Consider the following 17,862-nt stretch of genomic DNA (forward strand, 5'->3'; position numbering starts at 1 on the left):
GACGGCTAAGACAAATCAGAGTCGCAGCTCTGACTTTGTGGCGACTTGTTTTACATTCAGGATTTTGCCAGGTGGACTCGGAAAAGCGGAAAGCCAATCAAAACCACTCCAGCGTTAAACAGATGGAGCTTGAATGTTTTATCCATCAAGTGGAGCAAACAGCTCGCTAGCTCTACCTGGGGACAGTTTTGGTAGTTTTACATGTGGAATTCAGATTATTCCCGTAATAAACGAGGAATGACGTAAAATGAAATGACCTATAACAAGAAGTGTTTGTGGAAACATGAGTAATAGAGCTGAATACATGGCGAGCTGCTACACAAGACAAAAACTCTAGACACAAAAGTGCGCAAACACTTGAAGATTTGGCGCCGGTAAGAATCCGCTCGGGCCCTCGCAGCGGGTTATTGGCACCCGTCTGACCTCAGAGGATCCCGTGACTGACAGAGAGACGACCCCTCTGTCCACTGATCAGCATGCGCTAGAGACGACGCAGATAACACGCTCACATATACATGCATGTAACGCAATCATCTGAACAATGCCGCCTCTCTTCTTCTCGCCAAATAGCGATGCACACATGCGTACCCTCGGCACACAAGCGTCCCTCCTCTCCCCAAAAATTCCCTGCTCTTGTTTTCTCAGCCTGAGGCTGTGTGTTTTTCTTTGTATGCCGGAATTCCTGTTTGCATTCACCTTTTTTTTTCCCCAAACAGGGGGAAAGGAAAACAAAAGCATAATGAAAGGATTAAAGGAGATTATAGGTTGTCTGAGTTCTGAATCTAAAAGGTGGCTCTCGTGTGTGTCTGGCTGTGTCTTTGCATCTTGTTTTTAGGGGAGAAAACCATGTGTATGCATGCATGAGAGTATATGATTGCATGTAGGCACGTGTACGCATGCAGTGTGTGTGTGAGAGATGGAGACTGGACAAAAACGTTTCCCTCAGCTCATCACAGCATGAGGACAGGAAGTAAACCCCCTCTCCCTACTTCTAATGTTATATTAAAATAATTTATTACTGTTATTAAAAAAAGCACAACAGTCATTTATTTTTATTTTAAAAAGTCAACAATGTCTGTTTCTGATGAAAAAAAGTGACTAATTACAGCACTGTGGAAAAAATCTTGAGCCACTCCCTCATTTCTTTACGTTTTGCTTCCAAGGATCTCGGATGGAATTTTATGAAGTGGTCTTGAGCAACAGCTCTCCTGCCATGTTTTTCTTTGGACACTGGCTGCTTTTTCACTCACTTTCAGTCCAGAACCTAATCATTTTCTTGGGAATCGTTTTAGTTTGTTTAAGCCACTTAACACTGACCGCTGACCTGTGAATCACTCAACCATAAAAAAAGACACCCAACTCAAGGGATGAACCAGTGTTCTGTCTGCACATTTGTTCCAATTTCTTTCTTTGAATCTCTGAAAAATAACAAAATAACACACTTTGACAGGCACAAAATAGCATTTTTAAACAAACAAGGTGATTCACAGGTCAGGACAGTACAACAGTGTGTGTTTACAGGCCACGAAGAAGACTGTATTTTAGCCAGTGGTGATGGAGATCTTATTAAAAACTACTGAAGTTACGAACACAGAAAACTACCATCAGAATTTGATCTACCATATAATATCATCTGGAAAACATCTGATCTACAACAACTTCATTTTAATGATCCCAAACACACTGCCAATGCAGTTAAACCATGCCTTGATATAAAAAACACAGTGAAACACTATCAGTCATGGATCGGCCTCCCCAGAACTCAGCATTATTGAAGCAGTGTTGGATCATCTTGACAGAAAACAAAAGGCAGCCAAAATCCAAAGCAGAGCTTTGAAGCTCCTTTAAAAAACCTGGAGAACTATTCCTGAAGTCTACATGAAGAAATGACGAGAAAGCTTCCAAAGACAGTTCAGGCTGCGTTGGAAAATAAAGGTGGTCATAGCAAATATCGACTTTCAAGCTCATTAGAATTGTACAACCTCTAGTTGCCTTATATACTGTGTTTCCATGTATGTTTGCATGTTTCAATAAATCACTGCACGTCTCTCCTGTTCCCTCTCCCTGAGCCACCCCTCAAAACGTTTGCACAGTTCTGTAGCTATATTAGATATAAATTGCACAGATTTCTGTCTAATCAGATATCACTATCAGACTCACTGCCTTTGCTGTACATATGGATCATGCTTACTGCACGAGGTCCATTCTGAGCCAGGGGTGGACAGGCACAATGCAAAGTAAAACACCAACCAATGACGTCTTGCAGAACGGTTTGTGGGTTTGATTTTTGAGGATTTCCTCAACATGACACGATCGAATGTGTTTGGAGACAGTCTACATTTTCTCATTCATGTTCCAGTTTACTTAGTGGAAGCAAAAACATCCAGATTATACACCGTATCTGACATTTATCATTGCCTTAACCAGATTAAGTATCAGATCATGAAGGTGGGAGGGATGGGAGGTAGTGGGGTGGGGGTGTTAAGCGTTACTAGTACAGCACATTGACTTGTCACAGCAAGTTTAGCCAACATTTCACTGGCAGTTAAAACAGGACATAATGAGCAGACAGGTCCTGCAAAGAGTCGTAGAAGTTTAAAAAGACGACTAAGGTACAGTAGCTAGCTCCTAAAGCTAAAAAGTATCCGTTTCCAGAACAGAAAACTACAATAAAAATGTTTTCTTCCTGACTAAACATTGTTATGGATCCTTTTGAGCTGTTTTTGTGTTAAGACAATCTTCTAACACTTTCCCAAAGGAAAGAAAAAATCCTGGAGGAAAAATAATGCAATATGTTGTAGTTTCTCTATTTCTCACGCTAAAATGTTCTATCTTTGGAGACCCTGGAGGAAAAAAAGTGTAATTCTTTGATTGCACCACTTGCAAAATGACAGATCTCATTAGCAAGCATTTTAGATTCCAAACTAAATGTTTATTTTTCATATGCATCTGGTCTGGAAGAAACCAGACACTCTCTAACCTCTAAACACACACACACTCCATGCGCACACTCTTTGCACACTATGCTCACAGGCCCTTCTGCGTGGAATTTTATCAGGTTTATATTTGGATCGCAAAATGAGCAGGATCATAGAGGCGGTTTGAGATATCGCAGGTCTCCTTCCCTTATTGCACACTTTACCGCAGACAGCGCACGCAGAAACAAACGTGCACGTCTCTCCCTTTATATAAATGAACGCAAGGAGGACGCTTGAATTTGATTCATTCCAGGCCACCTACTCCAAAGATGGCGTAATCACTCGCCCCGTCATGATAAATGTCCTTCGAGTGTAAAATATACAAAACAAAGGCGACTAAAGAGAGAAGAAGTTTAAAAAAAAATACAAGGAAAGAAGGAAAGACAGAAGGCGAGGAGTGTGAAGCAGACGCAGGGGAAAACTCAAACACAGAGAGCCGCTGAGTGAAAAGAAGGCGGAGAAGGATGTGCTCGTTTTTGCAGTGCACAGTCTGTCACCGGTAAGATTTAATACACTGTTTAATTATCATATTGTGCATCTGTGCAAACATCCACATCCTCTGCTGCTGGAGCTGGAAGCACACGGGAACACATGTTAGGCTTTAACAAAAAGGCGCCTGCTGTTTAAAAACTTCTACAACCTTGAAAAATGTAAAAAACATTTAAAAGAAATGTCGGAACGACAGAGAATGCAAGTTGAGGCACAACAAAATGTGCGTGTCTGCATTTGCACGCGTGCATAAAAATGATGAATGAGCAGAAGACAGGTGTTGTTTGTTTAGGAGTTGTACTGCGGGCAGTGTGACGAGGGCCTGGGGATTGTGGGAAAGCTGGATGAAATTTATGTTCAGGACTAACAAGGTGATGAGGGCAACATGTGCCACTGCTTCTTGGGTAGACTGTGCAAAGTATGTGTGTGGATTCAAAGTCAGATGTATGGAGGTAATAAGAACGAGACTTCTCTAATGACTGCACAGAAACAGCCAGGGCAAAGATGTGTGTCAGGCTGTATGTGTGTGGCATGTGATTTTAAGGTGACAGATGGCGCTTGTCACAGCTTCAGTGCTCGCAAACCGTTTACCCAGGAGGCATTGCTCACAGGGTTTGTTTTGATGAGGAGGAGGACCAAAAGGAGATCGCGTTACCACTCACTCATCGCCCTCACATGGTTCAAGCCAAACTCCTCGCCCCCTCTTTTTTTTCTAAGTCTCGTCCTCCGGTCGCTTCCAGATTGTCTATATCATACATAAAGCACAATAAACACACTCTCATGTTTGCGCAAAGATGGACACAGATTTTGCCGCTCTTCTTGACTCTCTGTCTAAAACACACACACATATTTGCTGTTACAAAATCACACAGGGTGTGTGGTCAAATCCTGTGCGAAGAGAGAGCGCTGACAGATGTGGAGGCAGCAGCGCGAAGCAGACGAAACGGAGAACGGGGCTCGGTGGGGAAGAAGGGGAGAGGAGAGGGTGTCGCATCTGCTGGCCTAGATCCACTGCAAAGATCATCCTGCCTACGGATAAGAGAGGGTGTGAAAGACGTGAGACTTTAAAAAAAAAAAAGAGAACAAGTGACACAGCTTCTGCATTCACTCATGTCCAAGTCGCACTTTTGAGTTATTTTAAGTGTCAGAGAAGTGTCGCCGAAGACGGCGGTGCTTTCATCTGCGTCATTCACGACCAGAGCTCTCTGAGGCTGTCCCGATAAGAAGGCACGACTGTCATCAGCGCACGCACTCGCATGTTTCTCGTCTTGCAAACATGTGAAGATTAATTCGATGTTTACGGGATGAGTAAACAGCGATGACAAAGGGATGTCATCCTGTGTCGTTTTTTTGCTGCGTTGCATTTACAACCACTTTAAAGTGCGTCCGTCCTGCAAACACCGCAAGCTTGAAGGCATATTTTATATCGCTACGCGTGGCGCTTCATTTATGTTTCACGTCAGCCAGCTGTGACTCTTCCTGCCTATGTGTGTAAGTTGCATTTTTGACCTGCAGCCAAATGAAATGTGTTTGTTCAACCAACAAACAAGTCCATCTGAATCAAAACAGTATCTTTTTCTTTTTTTAAACTCAGACTTATGAGATTCTGCCTTTTGTCCTGACCCTGCTGCACAAGAAAGTTGGAACAAACTACAGAAGAGCCTCCCTAGAGCTGGTGAACATTTGAAATCTTGCTCAAGGACACATCAGCAGGGTGAATTGTCCCCATTAAAGTGAACGGAGGCCAAACTTTGAAGCTTAAAAATAGATTTCCTGCTAAGTTGTTTTAATTTATTATCAAAAGAAAAACACTGAATCATATTAAAGATCACTTCCTGGCATGTTTCAGGTTTTACTTTGAAAAATATCCAGTGGCTGCTTACGTGTTTATATCAGACTTTTTCTCCTTAGTTTTAGCTGCAATGTGATTTTATTTAACTCTCATGTATAGAAAAATTTAACTTCTGTATGAATACAAAGTTTTCTTTTCTGACCTGCAGCCCCACATAAAATGAACCTTTAACTTAGATGATACTGAGCCTACCTCAGCCTATTCATTATTTGTGTAGAGCAATTTTATAAGGAAGTTGGGCTTAAAATTCCACTGAAAATCAGTTGCAACGGGTCTTACAGAGTGGCAGAAGGTTGATTCTCTTAATCTGGACTTCTTCGGTCTCAGCTGACTTACAGGTTTCCCCAATCCTATAAACATTACATTTGCACAATGACTGAAACCAGCCCACTGAATGAACAATGGGCTGTGAGGCCAGTTCCTTGATCATTAAAATGCAAAAATGTTCTTACGGAGTGATTAATCCAAATTTAAAGCTTTTTGGTTTGAATCATCGTCAGTATGTAGCCATAGATCGGCCTCCCCAGAGCAGAGACCTCAGCAATATTAAAGCAGTGTGGGATCATCTTGACAGAAAACAGAACGAAAGGCAGCCAACATCTGAAGAAGAGCTTTGAATGTCCTTCAAGAAGCCTGGAGAACTATTCCTGAAGACTACTTAAAGAATTTACAAGAAAGCTGTTTAAGAGAGTTCAGACTGTGTTGAAAAATTAAGGTGGTCACACCAAATATTAACCTTTAAGCTTGTTAGAACTGTACAAACTCCTTCCTTTATATACTATATTTCCATGTATAAATGCACATGTTTTAAGAAATCTCTGCACTAATTTCCAATTTTCCTAGCCCTAAAAAACCTTTTGATAATTACATTTAGTCCAAGTGAAAGTTCAGTTCTGAGATGGAGTACCACAAACCCATCAGGCTTGAAACTGTACACGATCAGCGTGGGAGACAGTCTGCTAAAATATATTTTACAAACCAGTTTAGGATTGATCCGCTTACAGCGCTAAGATTAGTTTTCACCCTTGTGTCCTAATAGGCAATTCCCAGTGTAGAGTACCCTCGTTACCTTAACGTTAAATGCTTACCCCATCAAATTCAATTGATTTAGCATCCAAGTGGCCTGCATGTTATCTGACCAGCAGTTCCCCAAATCTAAGAGCTTTCAGACATCACTTTGCTAATTTTGACAGAGTAAACTTTACCAGTCAGAGCTTTACAATTCAGCATAATGCAAGAATCCAAAACAATTAAAAGTGCACAGCTTTACACTTAAATTCATAATCGTCACCAACAATAAAATCCATTCAGACCAGTAAACCATATTATGGAGGGATCATGCCGGAGACAAATCCAATTACTCTACAAACCCACAGTCCAGGAAACACACCATCTGCACACTGACTTATATGAGGCTAGAAAATTCTGAATGTAAACACAGAGATCTCTTTATGAATGCTTACCACACAATACACACATATAAACAAATAAACTAATACAAGGGCACACACAGAGTGCTTAAACTTGAAATTTACGAGTCATAATCTCCCGTGTCTTCCATAAAAACAAACCGAGTAATGGTGATTATATTTGTGCGAGCGCACACATGGGACTCAGGGAGACTGTCTGAAAGACAGGGACACATGACAGCAATCAAGCCACTTAGGTGAAGCAGTCACACAAGGAGGTTGAATGCAAAGAACACATAACTGGGGTTAGAAAATCTAATCGAGAGTAAAGGAATGTCTCAGATCTCAAAATAGCAACAGGATCATAAAGTGACTGAACACATAAGCTGTGTTCATTCTTCTGGGATTTAGCTTGAAATAGGAAATGATAAAAGAAGGAGAGACCACTGTAAGAGCACTGAAAGCGCTGTGTGTGGAAGAGACCGAGGGGCAAAGAAGCGATAGCGCAGTGTTTGTCTCTTTTCATCCCTTTCTCCAAAGAGGACACCAGAGACTTTAATTACCTGCACCTGTGAACACACAAAGAGCCCCACCCACCGATCTTGGCTGCAGACCACACCCTTGTTCCCACGGTAACCTTCTTAAGACCCCCACCACACAGCCCACTATCTCCTAAAAGTCAACAAAAAGTCTCAACGCTGTACAAAGTATCCAGAGGCACGAAGGAGGAGGAAGAGGCCTGCCTACTCACGTCCAGCGAGTCCTCGTTGACGATGATGAGGGACATGCCGTGTGTCACCAGGCGACAGGAGTAACCTGAGAAACAGAAACAGATAAGTGGAGGGTAGAGGAGGAGGAGGAGGAGGGTTTTCTCAAACCCAAAACACAGGTGAAAACTCGACACAGTCCTGGCTCACACACACACACACACATACACACACACACACGCACACACACACACACGCACACACATACACACGCACACACACACACACGCACACACACACACACACACACACATACACACACACACACGCACACACACACACACGCACACACACACACACACACACACCAATATGAGTTCCTTCACCAGCCTGTGACCAGCCTTATTTCCCTGCAGTAAATCAGGAAATCAACGCTCATACACACTTTGACAAGATGATCTGCGCCATCTCTGAGGATGCCCCAGCTTTTAAACTTGGAGCGACAAGTGTCAGCTCACATTTTCCTCTTCCCGTCATTGTTTTTTTGGACGTCTGCCACCAACTTTCTCCACGACTGCCAAGACACTAAACCCACTCATGTCACCCCCAGACGGTGGCTACACTGGTCGCAGGCACTTTCCACTTAGAGAATGGAGGCATCTCAGGCATCTCACAGCCCGCATAATGCCTGCTATTCTTCCAGCCATGATTTCATTAACTCCACAATACATTCAGTTTGCTACGCTGTTGCACATGAAACTGCAGCAGCACGTTTACTTGCTAAAAGCAACATTTTACCCTCACATTGTTATTTAAGCGTCTCTCACCTATATTGATGGCAGTCTCCTGCTTGTCTCCAGTGAGGACCCAGATCTTGATATCAGCCCTCATCAGAGTGGCAATTGTTTCTGGCACGCCAGCCTGGAGACGGTCCTCGATGGCTGTGGCACCCAACAGCATTAAGTTCTGTTAGAGGAGCAGAGGAGCGTGAAAGACATGCAGACATATTCTGTTAAAAAGAAATAAAGTTAGACTAAAAGAGAGGGAACAAAACATAGCACAGAATACTTAACGAGGTTTTAAAAACAATCATATTTAGGCCAGAAATAGACATCACCAGAGTGTATGTGAGGGCTCTTTTTCCCCAGACGGCATCATCCACGTCTAATTTGAGGGCGAGAGCGATGCCAGCGGATTCGGTTCAGCTCACTTTAGATTTCTGTACCAACTTTGTTTCTCCATGCCAAGACATAACCCTCCCCCCGCTTTAATTTGTTCAGCATTTATATGCACGTGTACCCTCATTAGACACACTCGGACATACACAAACACATGCACAGACACACAAGTTAACACTAATGTGTTGTTCACTCCAGTTTTATGGGGCTTTTGGCATGCTGGTGAAGGTAATTACCCTTGCGGTCTTCCAGTCAAACCTAACCCCCTCTTCTTGCTTCCTCTTTCTTTCTTTCTTTTAATTTCTTCACTTACTTTTCTCACCTTGCCTCTCTCCTCTAAAACCTTGATTTCCCCACCAAACAATTCACTGCTCTACTGTTAATCCCCATATCCTCTTATTTATCCTTTTTTTTTAAAAAACCAAAACAGCAATTCACTTTCACTATGTTCTACCTGTGAGCACAGACTAGCATTTAAATCATGATTATTTTTTAAATGCCTTAAAAGGTGACTTCAACTGTGTTTTCCAAATAAAAAAAAAACAACAACATAATGAATACCTAAAGAAATGGCACCAGCCCCAGTCCCAAGCGTGGGCCTAAATGGAGCCACTCTGCCACCTGCTGGCCACCAAGCAGCATTTCGTTCTCTACATGAGTGAATCACACTGTGAATTTATCAGATCAATACTTCCATGTCTCCTCAATCTGACTGTATTTTTATTCAGTTTATTGTTAGTTTACCTCAGTTTTTCAGCCTTTTCCAAATATTTTGCTTACAATCTTTCAGCCACGGTGCAACTAAAAGGATCAAAGCCTCAGAGTTTGTTCAGACGAGCAACACTTCAAGCTGCACTGTGTCATACGGACTAGCGTGCCTCACTCTCCTCACGTCATATCCCAAACATGCCCTCCCAAATTAGCAGTCTATTTAAGCTGCAAAATGTGTCATCTCTCCCTCTGACATGTCAGCACCACTGCTGCCACCCTGCATTGCTGCCTGCTGTTTTGACCACTCCACCACGCCAACATCCATCTGTAGGCTCCGGGCGGGTGGGGGTGGGGGGATTGCTCATCAGTCTCCAGTTTTACGTGTAGCATATTTGTGGAGAGTGATAACCACAACCACGCTTACCAACCAGACACAAAAATACCTCGGAAAATGCAGCAGGGTGAATAACTGAGAGACAGCTGTGGTCTGAAGTTTACACACTCATCTTGGGCTTGAATTTCGTGATAATCCGGGGCTTTTAATGACTTCTTTGAACTGTTGTTTTTCCAGGGTGGAATGACTGTACACTAGGCATCTTTAATGACTAAAAAACAATAACTGGGTGTATAACCTTGAATTCTTTTTGGATTTTCTCAGATCCACACAGGGTCAGAAGTAGACTGTCTTTTAACTTGACGAGACCAAGGCCCATTAACTTCTCATTAGTGATCATGACTGACTGCAACTGGTATTTTCTCTTTGGCAGCATAATTTTTTTTGTTTGACAGCACTCACTGGACTGATCAATACTCAAAACAATGGGGAAATCCAAGGAACCTGTACATTTACATAAACTTGGAAGATCTTTGGGAGCCATTTCTAATCAACTGAGGATTCCAAGATCATCAGTTCAGACAATTGTACATAATTACAATGTATTTAATGCCACAACTTTAACCCTACCAGTTCTGCCAAGATGATATGTCCAATATTCAGCCAGAAGGTGAAGAAGTTTAATGTCAAAAAATATTTTCCCGGCCTTTAAGGTGTCGCGGATAAATACAACAGAATAAACCAACAGGAGGTCACCAACACACATCATTTTAGACAAAGAGATGTTGTGTTTACCTTTTCCAGCAGCTCATAACACTCCTCAAGCTTCTGAGCGCGGTCTTTGATTATGGTGCTGACACGATTATATTCCTTTAACCACTCCTGATACGCTTCTTCCTCCAGGTCCACGTACGCAAAGCACAGTGTCCTCAAGCCTGAGTGGATGGAAGGAAGATAAGCTGGTCAAAGCCTTGTTACTGAGCTGAAATAGTTGCTGTTAGCTGCAAGACATCCACCAAATGCCAACAAATTTGTGACTTAAGTCTGACTTACAGAGGAAAAGCCTTAAAAATCAAAAACTACAAAATCTACCTTCTTACCTTCAGTAGCAAACTGTTCCAAATGAGCAACTGTTAAGTCTTTGTACTGAGACGCTTCGGTCAGACGTTCAAAAATAACATTATCCTACAAAAACAAGGAATTGACCATTAAATTAAAACCATTACCTTACATTCATTAACATCTGAATTTACTGATAATGAGATAAACGCACCGCTCCTTTGCAGTACAGCCGGAGCTTCCCATTGGGTGTCCTGACCACCACAGACATCCGTTTACGGTTACTGTAAAGACAATTTAGTTTAGTCTCAACCCAAAGCAGTCTCATATCAGCATTTTATCACTGGTTAAGAAAAACATCAACTTCAAGCTCACCTGGAAAACTCCAGCACATTCAGTAGCTCATAGCTCTTCTCTTCCCCCATCTGAAACCCACAAAAAAATGTCAGCTCCTGTCCAAAAAGTAGCTGCGACTCCAGAGACGTGTGCGGTTACACACTTACAGCTTCAATGATGACTGAATCAGGGGTCCTGGCAGTGAAGACAAAGCCCAGCCCTTTGGCTCCTTTGACCAGTGCTCCTTCGTCAGGGGACGAGGCCTGGTAGATGATCTGGTCGTCCTCCCTCTCTGGAACCACCGTGTGGCACACCGCCATCATCGTCAAGAACTCGCAGATCTGAGGTGATGTAGGCTGAACGCCCGCAAGCAAACAGAGTGAACGTGGTTATTAGCAACAGCCTCCAAGACGGATGGCTTCAAAGAAAGAAAGAGAAAAGCCTCACATGGTCCTTCTCGATGTTCTGAATCAGAGTTGGGTCGTCAAACTCTGTGGAGTTGTGGCTGCTGGATGGCAGATTACTAAAAGACAAAAAAAAAGAATCCAAATGTATTTTATTTATTTTGTGTGTGTGTGTTGGGGGGGGGGGGTCTTTGCAGGCTACAAGACATAATTTTCTGATAAAAGCAGGTAAACATTTAGGAAAGAGTCCAATGCACAAAATGAGGAAAAAACCACTAAAAAGGGAAAGGCTGATGTTGAGGGGAGGTGGTCACTAACCTGAAGTCGTCCATTGAACGCTCACAGTCAAGATCAGGGAAGTGGCTGCAGTAATGAATGCGGTGGAAATGCAAAAGGAATTAGTTTGAAATCAGTTGATGAATTTGATTAGTTCATCTAATTAAGCATGCACGAGATTAATCAACTGAGCAGCAGCTAATGCTAATTAAGTTCATCTAACACAGGCCGATAAGGAAATATCAGTAAGACGATCTGAGAGAAAAAGAGGTGAGAATTTATTTACAGATGCGATAACTGACCCATACGTTATCCCGGCTATGGTACACTTCTTAAAGTGCATGATGTTACAGGTCAGAGTTCCAGTCTTGTCGGAAAACAGATACTTGACCTAGAAAAAGACAGACGGTGAGTAACGAGAACAAAAGCAGGATGTTTTAGAGCAGCTCGTTACGAAGAGGGCGAGGAACCGACCTGGCCCAGTTCCTCATTAAGATTAGACGTTCGCGCCATGGCTGGCGTGTCCGTTTCTGAGTAGTACATCTCCACATCCTGAGGACAAGAGCAAAAAAACACTTGAAGTAAGTGTGTAATCGACCAGTTGTAGTTTATAAGCACGCATTAAAAATGATGCACGGGTCATACCCAGTTAATAAAGAGAGCCTGTGTGAACTTCACCACCTCCAGAGTGACCAGCAGGCTGATGGGGATCAGGTTATTGTACAGGATGATGAACGTCAGTAGGTTATATGCAAAGTTCAGGGAGATGTCGCCTGAAGTCGCAGACAAAATTCCTTCATGTAATAACCCAGATTTACCCAAACATTCAAGTAATATAATGAGACTTAAGCAATCTTGGCGCGTTATGGTCTCACCGGCCCGGGACAGGTACCAGCAGGCTTCGTCTGTGTGTTCTCTGTTCCAGATGGCTGCGCCCACAGAGCTGACCAGTGCCATGACCAGGAGGATGCCAAACAGAACCAGAATCTGCATGTTGGTCACCCGCTCCACATTAGAGCGCTTCAGTGGCGCCTTGGTGGAGTTCTGGGAGTTGGAAAGGCTTTTGTTAGGAGCTACGTTTTACTCAATTAATTATTGCAGTAACAGTAACAGAAATGCATAATTCAGATGACCGATTTTCATCCATTTTTAGCAGGAGAATGCACGAGCAATCCAAAGACTGTAGCTGAAGATTAGTCTGGATGCAGTCCCGGTTAAGAATGTGTCACGGTTAACTGAAAGCTCTAAACTCGCCCAGGCAAGGATGACGAAGAGATCCTAATTAATAAACAATTTGAAATTTGGCTTCAAATGCCGGATTTTTCATGCTTATTCACAGTTTACTGACTTAGAACACAGCAGAGGATTTACCTGCATCAGTTTGGAGTCGTGGCCAGTGTAGACAACAATTCCCACAACCCACTGCGTGTTCCTGAGCTGGGCGCCACGCAGCAGCACCTGGTCTGGACCCAGAGGGACTGGACTGAATGAAAGAGAGGTTTTTAGCCCCAAATCAAGTAAATAAATGTCGATTTCTGCAGTTTATGCAATTAATTTTTCTACTTTTAAGTTGCTTCTCAATTTTTACTTCCTAATTGTTTTTTTAATCCACAAAAAATGCGAATCACTGCATGTCTTCCGTGAGGAACCAGTGCTGTGCAAGTTTAAAACAAAACAGATTTTAGCACCTAATTCTGACAGAGCATTTGCTAGAGCTCAAACCTAAGTGACGAGGAAAAAAAAGTATGTCTCTCACTTCTGGTTTTCCAGCCGTAGAGTGCCAGTGAAGTCATACAGGTGTCTGTTGGGGCCTTCGCACTCCAGACGACCAGACAGTGCCATCAAATCCTCCAGGGTCTGAAACCCAGCCGTGAGTGGGAGACCCTGGAAAGCAAAGGCATGACAAGTAAAGTCAAGGAGCGCTTACTGAGGCAATGGTTTAACCAGACAAAGTATGAGAAAGCAACTGCACTACTGGACTTTGTACAAAATTCTTTAAAAAATTACAAATTTGCTTTGTTTTTGCCTTTGAAAATTTAATCGGTCAATTTTCAAGTCGTCCTTTGGGGCAAAATGAGGGACATTTGAAGAGACGTCACATTCACGAGACGTACGAACGACAGACAGACAACCCACCTGTCTGATCTTCAGGTTGGTTTCTCCGTCCAGGTTAGAGGTCTCAATGTAACACATGGCCTGTGGTTCACTGCAGAGAAGAGGGCAGGTTTGGATTAAAAACACTATAAAGATAAACAACAATGCACAGAAAACCATAAACTGTTATTTCTGAACATTAAACATTGCCTGCAAAGATCTGTAAATAACTATAATATTTTTAATTTAAAGTTGATAAATAATAAGCTACATTTTTAGGAAGTAATTAAGCTAAAAATGACTTATTATTTTTATCCATTTAACAAAAATAATAAATGAACCACAAATAAAAATAAACATTAGCAGCAGCCCTTAAAAGCAGCTTAACAGATGTTTAGAATATATTAATGAGGTACATGCAGCATGCTCACACAGACAGAGAGACACAGGACTCTGACCTGGAGGACACTATAACCATGTCAGCTGGGAGGTGCTGGCCATTAGTCACCTTCACTATATCTCCTACTGCCACCTTGTGGCCAGGACGCAGCAGTGCAACAGCATGAGGCAGGGAAGAAGAGGGGCATTGAGGCAGAAGGTAACAGAGAACAGGAGGGGTAAGAGATGAAGACAGAGAGGAAACAATGGGCAGGTTAATAATATGTGACCAGCAGAGGATGCAGCCAAATAAAAAAGACGAGTTTGAAGTTTTATGCGATTCATGAGCAAGAAAGAAGAAAAGAGAAGGAACACTTTTGTCTTGTGAAGTGTTCCAGGAAATTCTGCAGCTGATTTAAAAGTATATACACATTACAATTCCTAAAGAAAGTCCTCGTGTAGCTGAGAAGTTTCCCCAAATGACCCAATTCCAAAAAAAGGAATGCATGATAACTTCAGAGAACCAAGGTCAGGGCAAAGCATGTGGAGCTGACTTTATAACTGTAGACAGTCATGCTAAAACACTGCCAGTTTGCTACATCAGGCACTGCAGAAACTACGCAAGTGTTTCAGGCTGTCGGTTCTCCTCGGATCAGCAGCCGGAAACTTGTTTTCCAAGTACACAGGAAGGGGGGAGGTAAGCTTCGCTTCAAGAAATGTGACAATCTTGGATAGGATGTAAACTGTGACACTGCCAATTCCTACACAATCAAAAAAACAAAAAAAACTACTGTACTGACCCTGCATCTTATTATAATCACGTATGAAGGGCAAGGGCGACTTTTTTAAAGAATCCCTCAGACTTTCATTAATAGAAAGAAAAGCAAAAACTCTTCCAAAAACTGATTTTATGATCTAGCGAACCCAAAGTTGCTGAAAAGTTATTTAAGGGCTTGAAGGGCGACTGAATCAAATTCCTGCACCTGTCGTGTCACTGTGAAACAATGGGGCTTAATTTCTGCATAACGAGGGCTCAAATTTGATTTGACTTGACCTGCTGGAGAAAGACTGTGCACAGCTGGACTCAGTTAATGGGCATGTCCGCTAAGAACATTCACAACCCTGCAGAAATGACAAAAAAGACTGGAAGGAAAAAGCTTTGTGTGAGCGGGTTATACACTCACTCGGTTCAATGAACTGCAAACCACCGGAGAAAACGCAACTATTCAACAAAAAAGATGTGCCTGTTTGAAATACTGGACAAATTAATCCCCTGAAGAACAATTAGATGCGCTTGTTATCTGATCATGAAACGTGACTACTAATAGGACAAGCATGTTTTGCCTGTCAAGGATCCAAAGTACTCATAGGACAGTCTATTGAACAAATAAAAAATAGGTGTGGGAAACGGTGGAATAAGTCCACATTAAAAGCCATCTCTTAGCTCTAACGGACATAATCAGATGTACTAACTGTTATTTTTTATCATCTCATGAGGGTTACTGCTCTTGCTTTGAAGTATTTCATTCCGAAGCGTTCACTTTTTGTTTCTTTTGCATGCTTTTTTACAATACCTGAAATTCATTCAGTACAGTAAGAGAGTTTCTCATACTTCTTTCAACGTTATTTGACGTCGCTCGTGGCAATGAAACAGGCTAATCAGTGTTGTGAAACAGCAAGAGAGATAAGTCAGAGCACGAGAGTCGAAGAATGTGACGATACCTGTTTCCAGATAAATGTCTGCCAGGCTCCGCTCCGCAGCACTGAGAGACAAGGACAACACAGCCATCAGTCAGCCTATAGAGCAGCTCTCATGCAGTATTCATAGCCACTAAACATTTGTCTGGGGCACGGCGGCCTGCGCTATAATGACTGATAGACAACAGCCATTCACCCTGACATGAAAGGAAAACAAAGCCCACGCAAATACACGCACACACGAGCACTCTCATGAAAAACAGAAAGCACATTAACAAGCACACGCGTGATACCTGTTGTCTTCTTCTTGTTGACCGTGTTGTCTGCTTTATGCCTTTTCTGTGGCGAGATGAACGACGATTAAGTTAGCCCCACAACGCATCACTTTTCCAGTTTATGGTGATACTCACATGGTGATACTCACATAGTCCTCTATGATCTCTTTGATCCCGGCCACTGTGAGAATGAAGATAAGCGGGACGAGCGTGGTGTAGCGACCGGTCGGTGACACATCAGGGATTTGCTAATGAGGGAGAAAGAGAGAAATTGATGCTGATAGAGCTGATCGCAAAGAGAAGAAATGCCATTTCATAACACCGCATTTCCCTTAAAGGTGGACTTTTGCACACTCTGACATGCGATGAAATAGGCTTTGCAGGACGGAGCATCTAAAGGCTGGGCTGAGTGCAGAAATCAAACAAACAGTTCGCTGAGCAAACAGCGCTGGCAGCTGCTGGGGTTTACCTGCATGAGTGCGATGAACAGGAAGAAGGCATTGGCAGCACGTCGGATCTGCTCGTACAGAAAGCGCGGCAGAAAGGTGAGAATCCCATACTTTGTGGTGCTGTAGAAGAAGACAGTGAGAACAAAAGAAAGACAAAAAGGGAAAGTTGTTTACGTTCAAAGAGATGCCGGAAAAGTCAGGTAAAGCTTTAGCAAAGCTGGGACTTCATGCATAAATTGTGAGCTAATGATTTTTTTTTCCTCACTCAGGGAATGCTTGAGTAGCATTACCTTAAAGGCTGAATAACAAAGAAGTCCATTTGGGTTTTAATATTGCAGCACTTGAAAATCTCTTACAAACACAAAATTGTGCTCAGAGAGTGCAAAACAGAGCCATTACGTCTATAAATAGGCCAAGACGTTTAATCCAACACTAAATTTAGACCCCAAAATACCCCAAAACAGCGCAAAGAAGCCTTGGCAACCTTTTTGTCAGTCATCTGTATTGATCAGACAGCTGTATCGATTAGCGTTGTTATAGCCAGGAGCTACAGTAAGAGCTTTCAGATGAGCTAAAAATAAGAAGTCACCCTTCAAATCAAGGCCTGCCTTGTTTTTGTGTTGTTTTCTTTTTTTCCCCCGTGCAGCCTGAGTGAACAGTAAGAGCCTCCGCTTCCGACTGCATAATGGACAGTGTGCGTTAGCGTGCGTGAGGGCATAGATTGCATGCAGCAAATTGCAAAACACACTCCTCTATCACAATTCAGAATCTCCTTGGAGATGAACCCAAAACTGCTTTCGCCATCTGCCTTACACTCAGACACAGAACGATAAAGGCCGGGATGTTACACACACACCAAAAAACTAAAAAGACAGAAGCCCAACAGATGCTTTTCAGTCACACTGTTACACACTGTCCTCCAGGTACAGCCACACTAATGCATTTTTGCGTAACTTTTGTAGTGTTTTGCAACTTCTAACACACCCAAAAGGGTAGTAGAGACATTTGAAAATCCTGTTTATCCAGTTTTAACTTAAACAAAATTAAAACGGCGTCTTAGTTTGGACAGAAATGGAGACTTTTTGGATGCAAACACCTACAGTCGCTTTTTAATTGGATTCTATCCATCGCCATAATTAAGTCAAAACACATCTAGCTAAGCCCACATGTGATCCTTTTCACGTGGGTACTCCTTTTTCCACTGCCCTACGATCCTTTGGCGATGGATAACGCCC

At 42.6% G+C, this 17,862-nt stretch overlaps 1 protein-coding gene across 5 annotated transcripts in view; it reads right to left on the reverse strand.

Moving 5' to 3' along the window:
• The window catches only part of atp8a2 (ATPase phospholipid transporting 8A2), a 49,619-nt gene that overhangs the window by 21,497 nt on the left and 10,260 nt on the right, over positions 1 to 17,862 (reverse strand). For 3 of the 5 annotated variants that reach the window (XM_080865580.1, XM_080865582.1, XM_080865583.1), the window contains 21 exons: positions 16,648 to 16,747; positions 16,328 to 16,426; positions 16,197 to 16,242; positions 15,928 to 15,968; positions 14,286 to 14,359; positions 13,870 to 13,939; positions 13,490 to 13,617; positions 13,105 to 13,216; positions 12,609 to 12,777; positions 12,379 to 12,506; positions 12,208 to 12,285; positions 12,036 to 12,124; positions 11,776 to 11,820; positions 11,501 to 11,576; positions 11,221 to 11,409; positions 11,093 to 11,142; positions 10,932 to 11,001; positions 10,759 to 10,843; positions 10,454 to 10,593; positions 8,263 to 8,401; positions 7,480 to 7,544 (listed from right to left, as the gene is read on the reverse strand). In XM_080865580.1, the coding sequence (XP_080721706.1) occupies positions 7,480 to 7,544; positions 8,263 to 8,401; positions 10,454 to 10,593; positions 10,759 to 10,843; positions 10,932 to 11,001; positions 11,093 to 11,142; positions 11,221 to 11,409; positions 11,501 to 11,576; positions 11,776 to 11,820; positions 12,036 to 12,124; positions 12,208 to 12,285; positions 12,379 to 12,506; positions 12,609 to 12,777; positions 13,105 to 13,216; positions 13,490 to 13,617; positions 13,870 to 13,939; positions 14,286 to 14,359; positions 15,928 to 15,968; positions 16,197 to 16,242; positions 16,328 to 16,426; positions 16,648 to 16,747 (1,993 nt within the window). Of the gene's footprint in view, positions 1 to 7,479; positions 7,545 to 8,262; positions 8,402 to 10,453; positions 10,594 to 10,758; positions 10,844 to 10,931; positions 11,002 to 11,092; positions 11,143 to 11,220; positions 11,410 to 11,500; positions 11,577 to 11,775; positions 11,821 to 12,035; positions 12,125 to 12,207; positions 12,286 to 12,378; positions 12,507 to 12,608; positions 12,778 to 13,104; positions 13,217 to 13,489; positions 13,618 to 13,869; positions 13,940 to 14,285; positions 14,360 to 15,927; positions 15,969 to 16,196; positions 16,243 to 16,327; positions 16,427 to 16,647; positions 16,748 to 17,862 lie in introns of those variants that run through there. The other 2 variants (XM_080865581.1, XM_080865584.1) reach the window with 2 other exon arrangements.

The sequence above is a fragment of the Rhamphochromis sp. 'chilingali' genome (genome assembly GCF_963969265.1).
Source record: "Rhamphochromis sp. 'chilingali' genome assembly, chromosome: 18".
Classification (NCBI taxonomy): Eukaryota; Metazoa; Chordata; class Actinopteri; order Cichliformes; family Cichlidae; genus Rhamphochromis; species Rhamphochromis sp. 'chilingali'.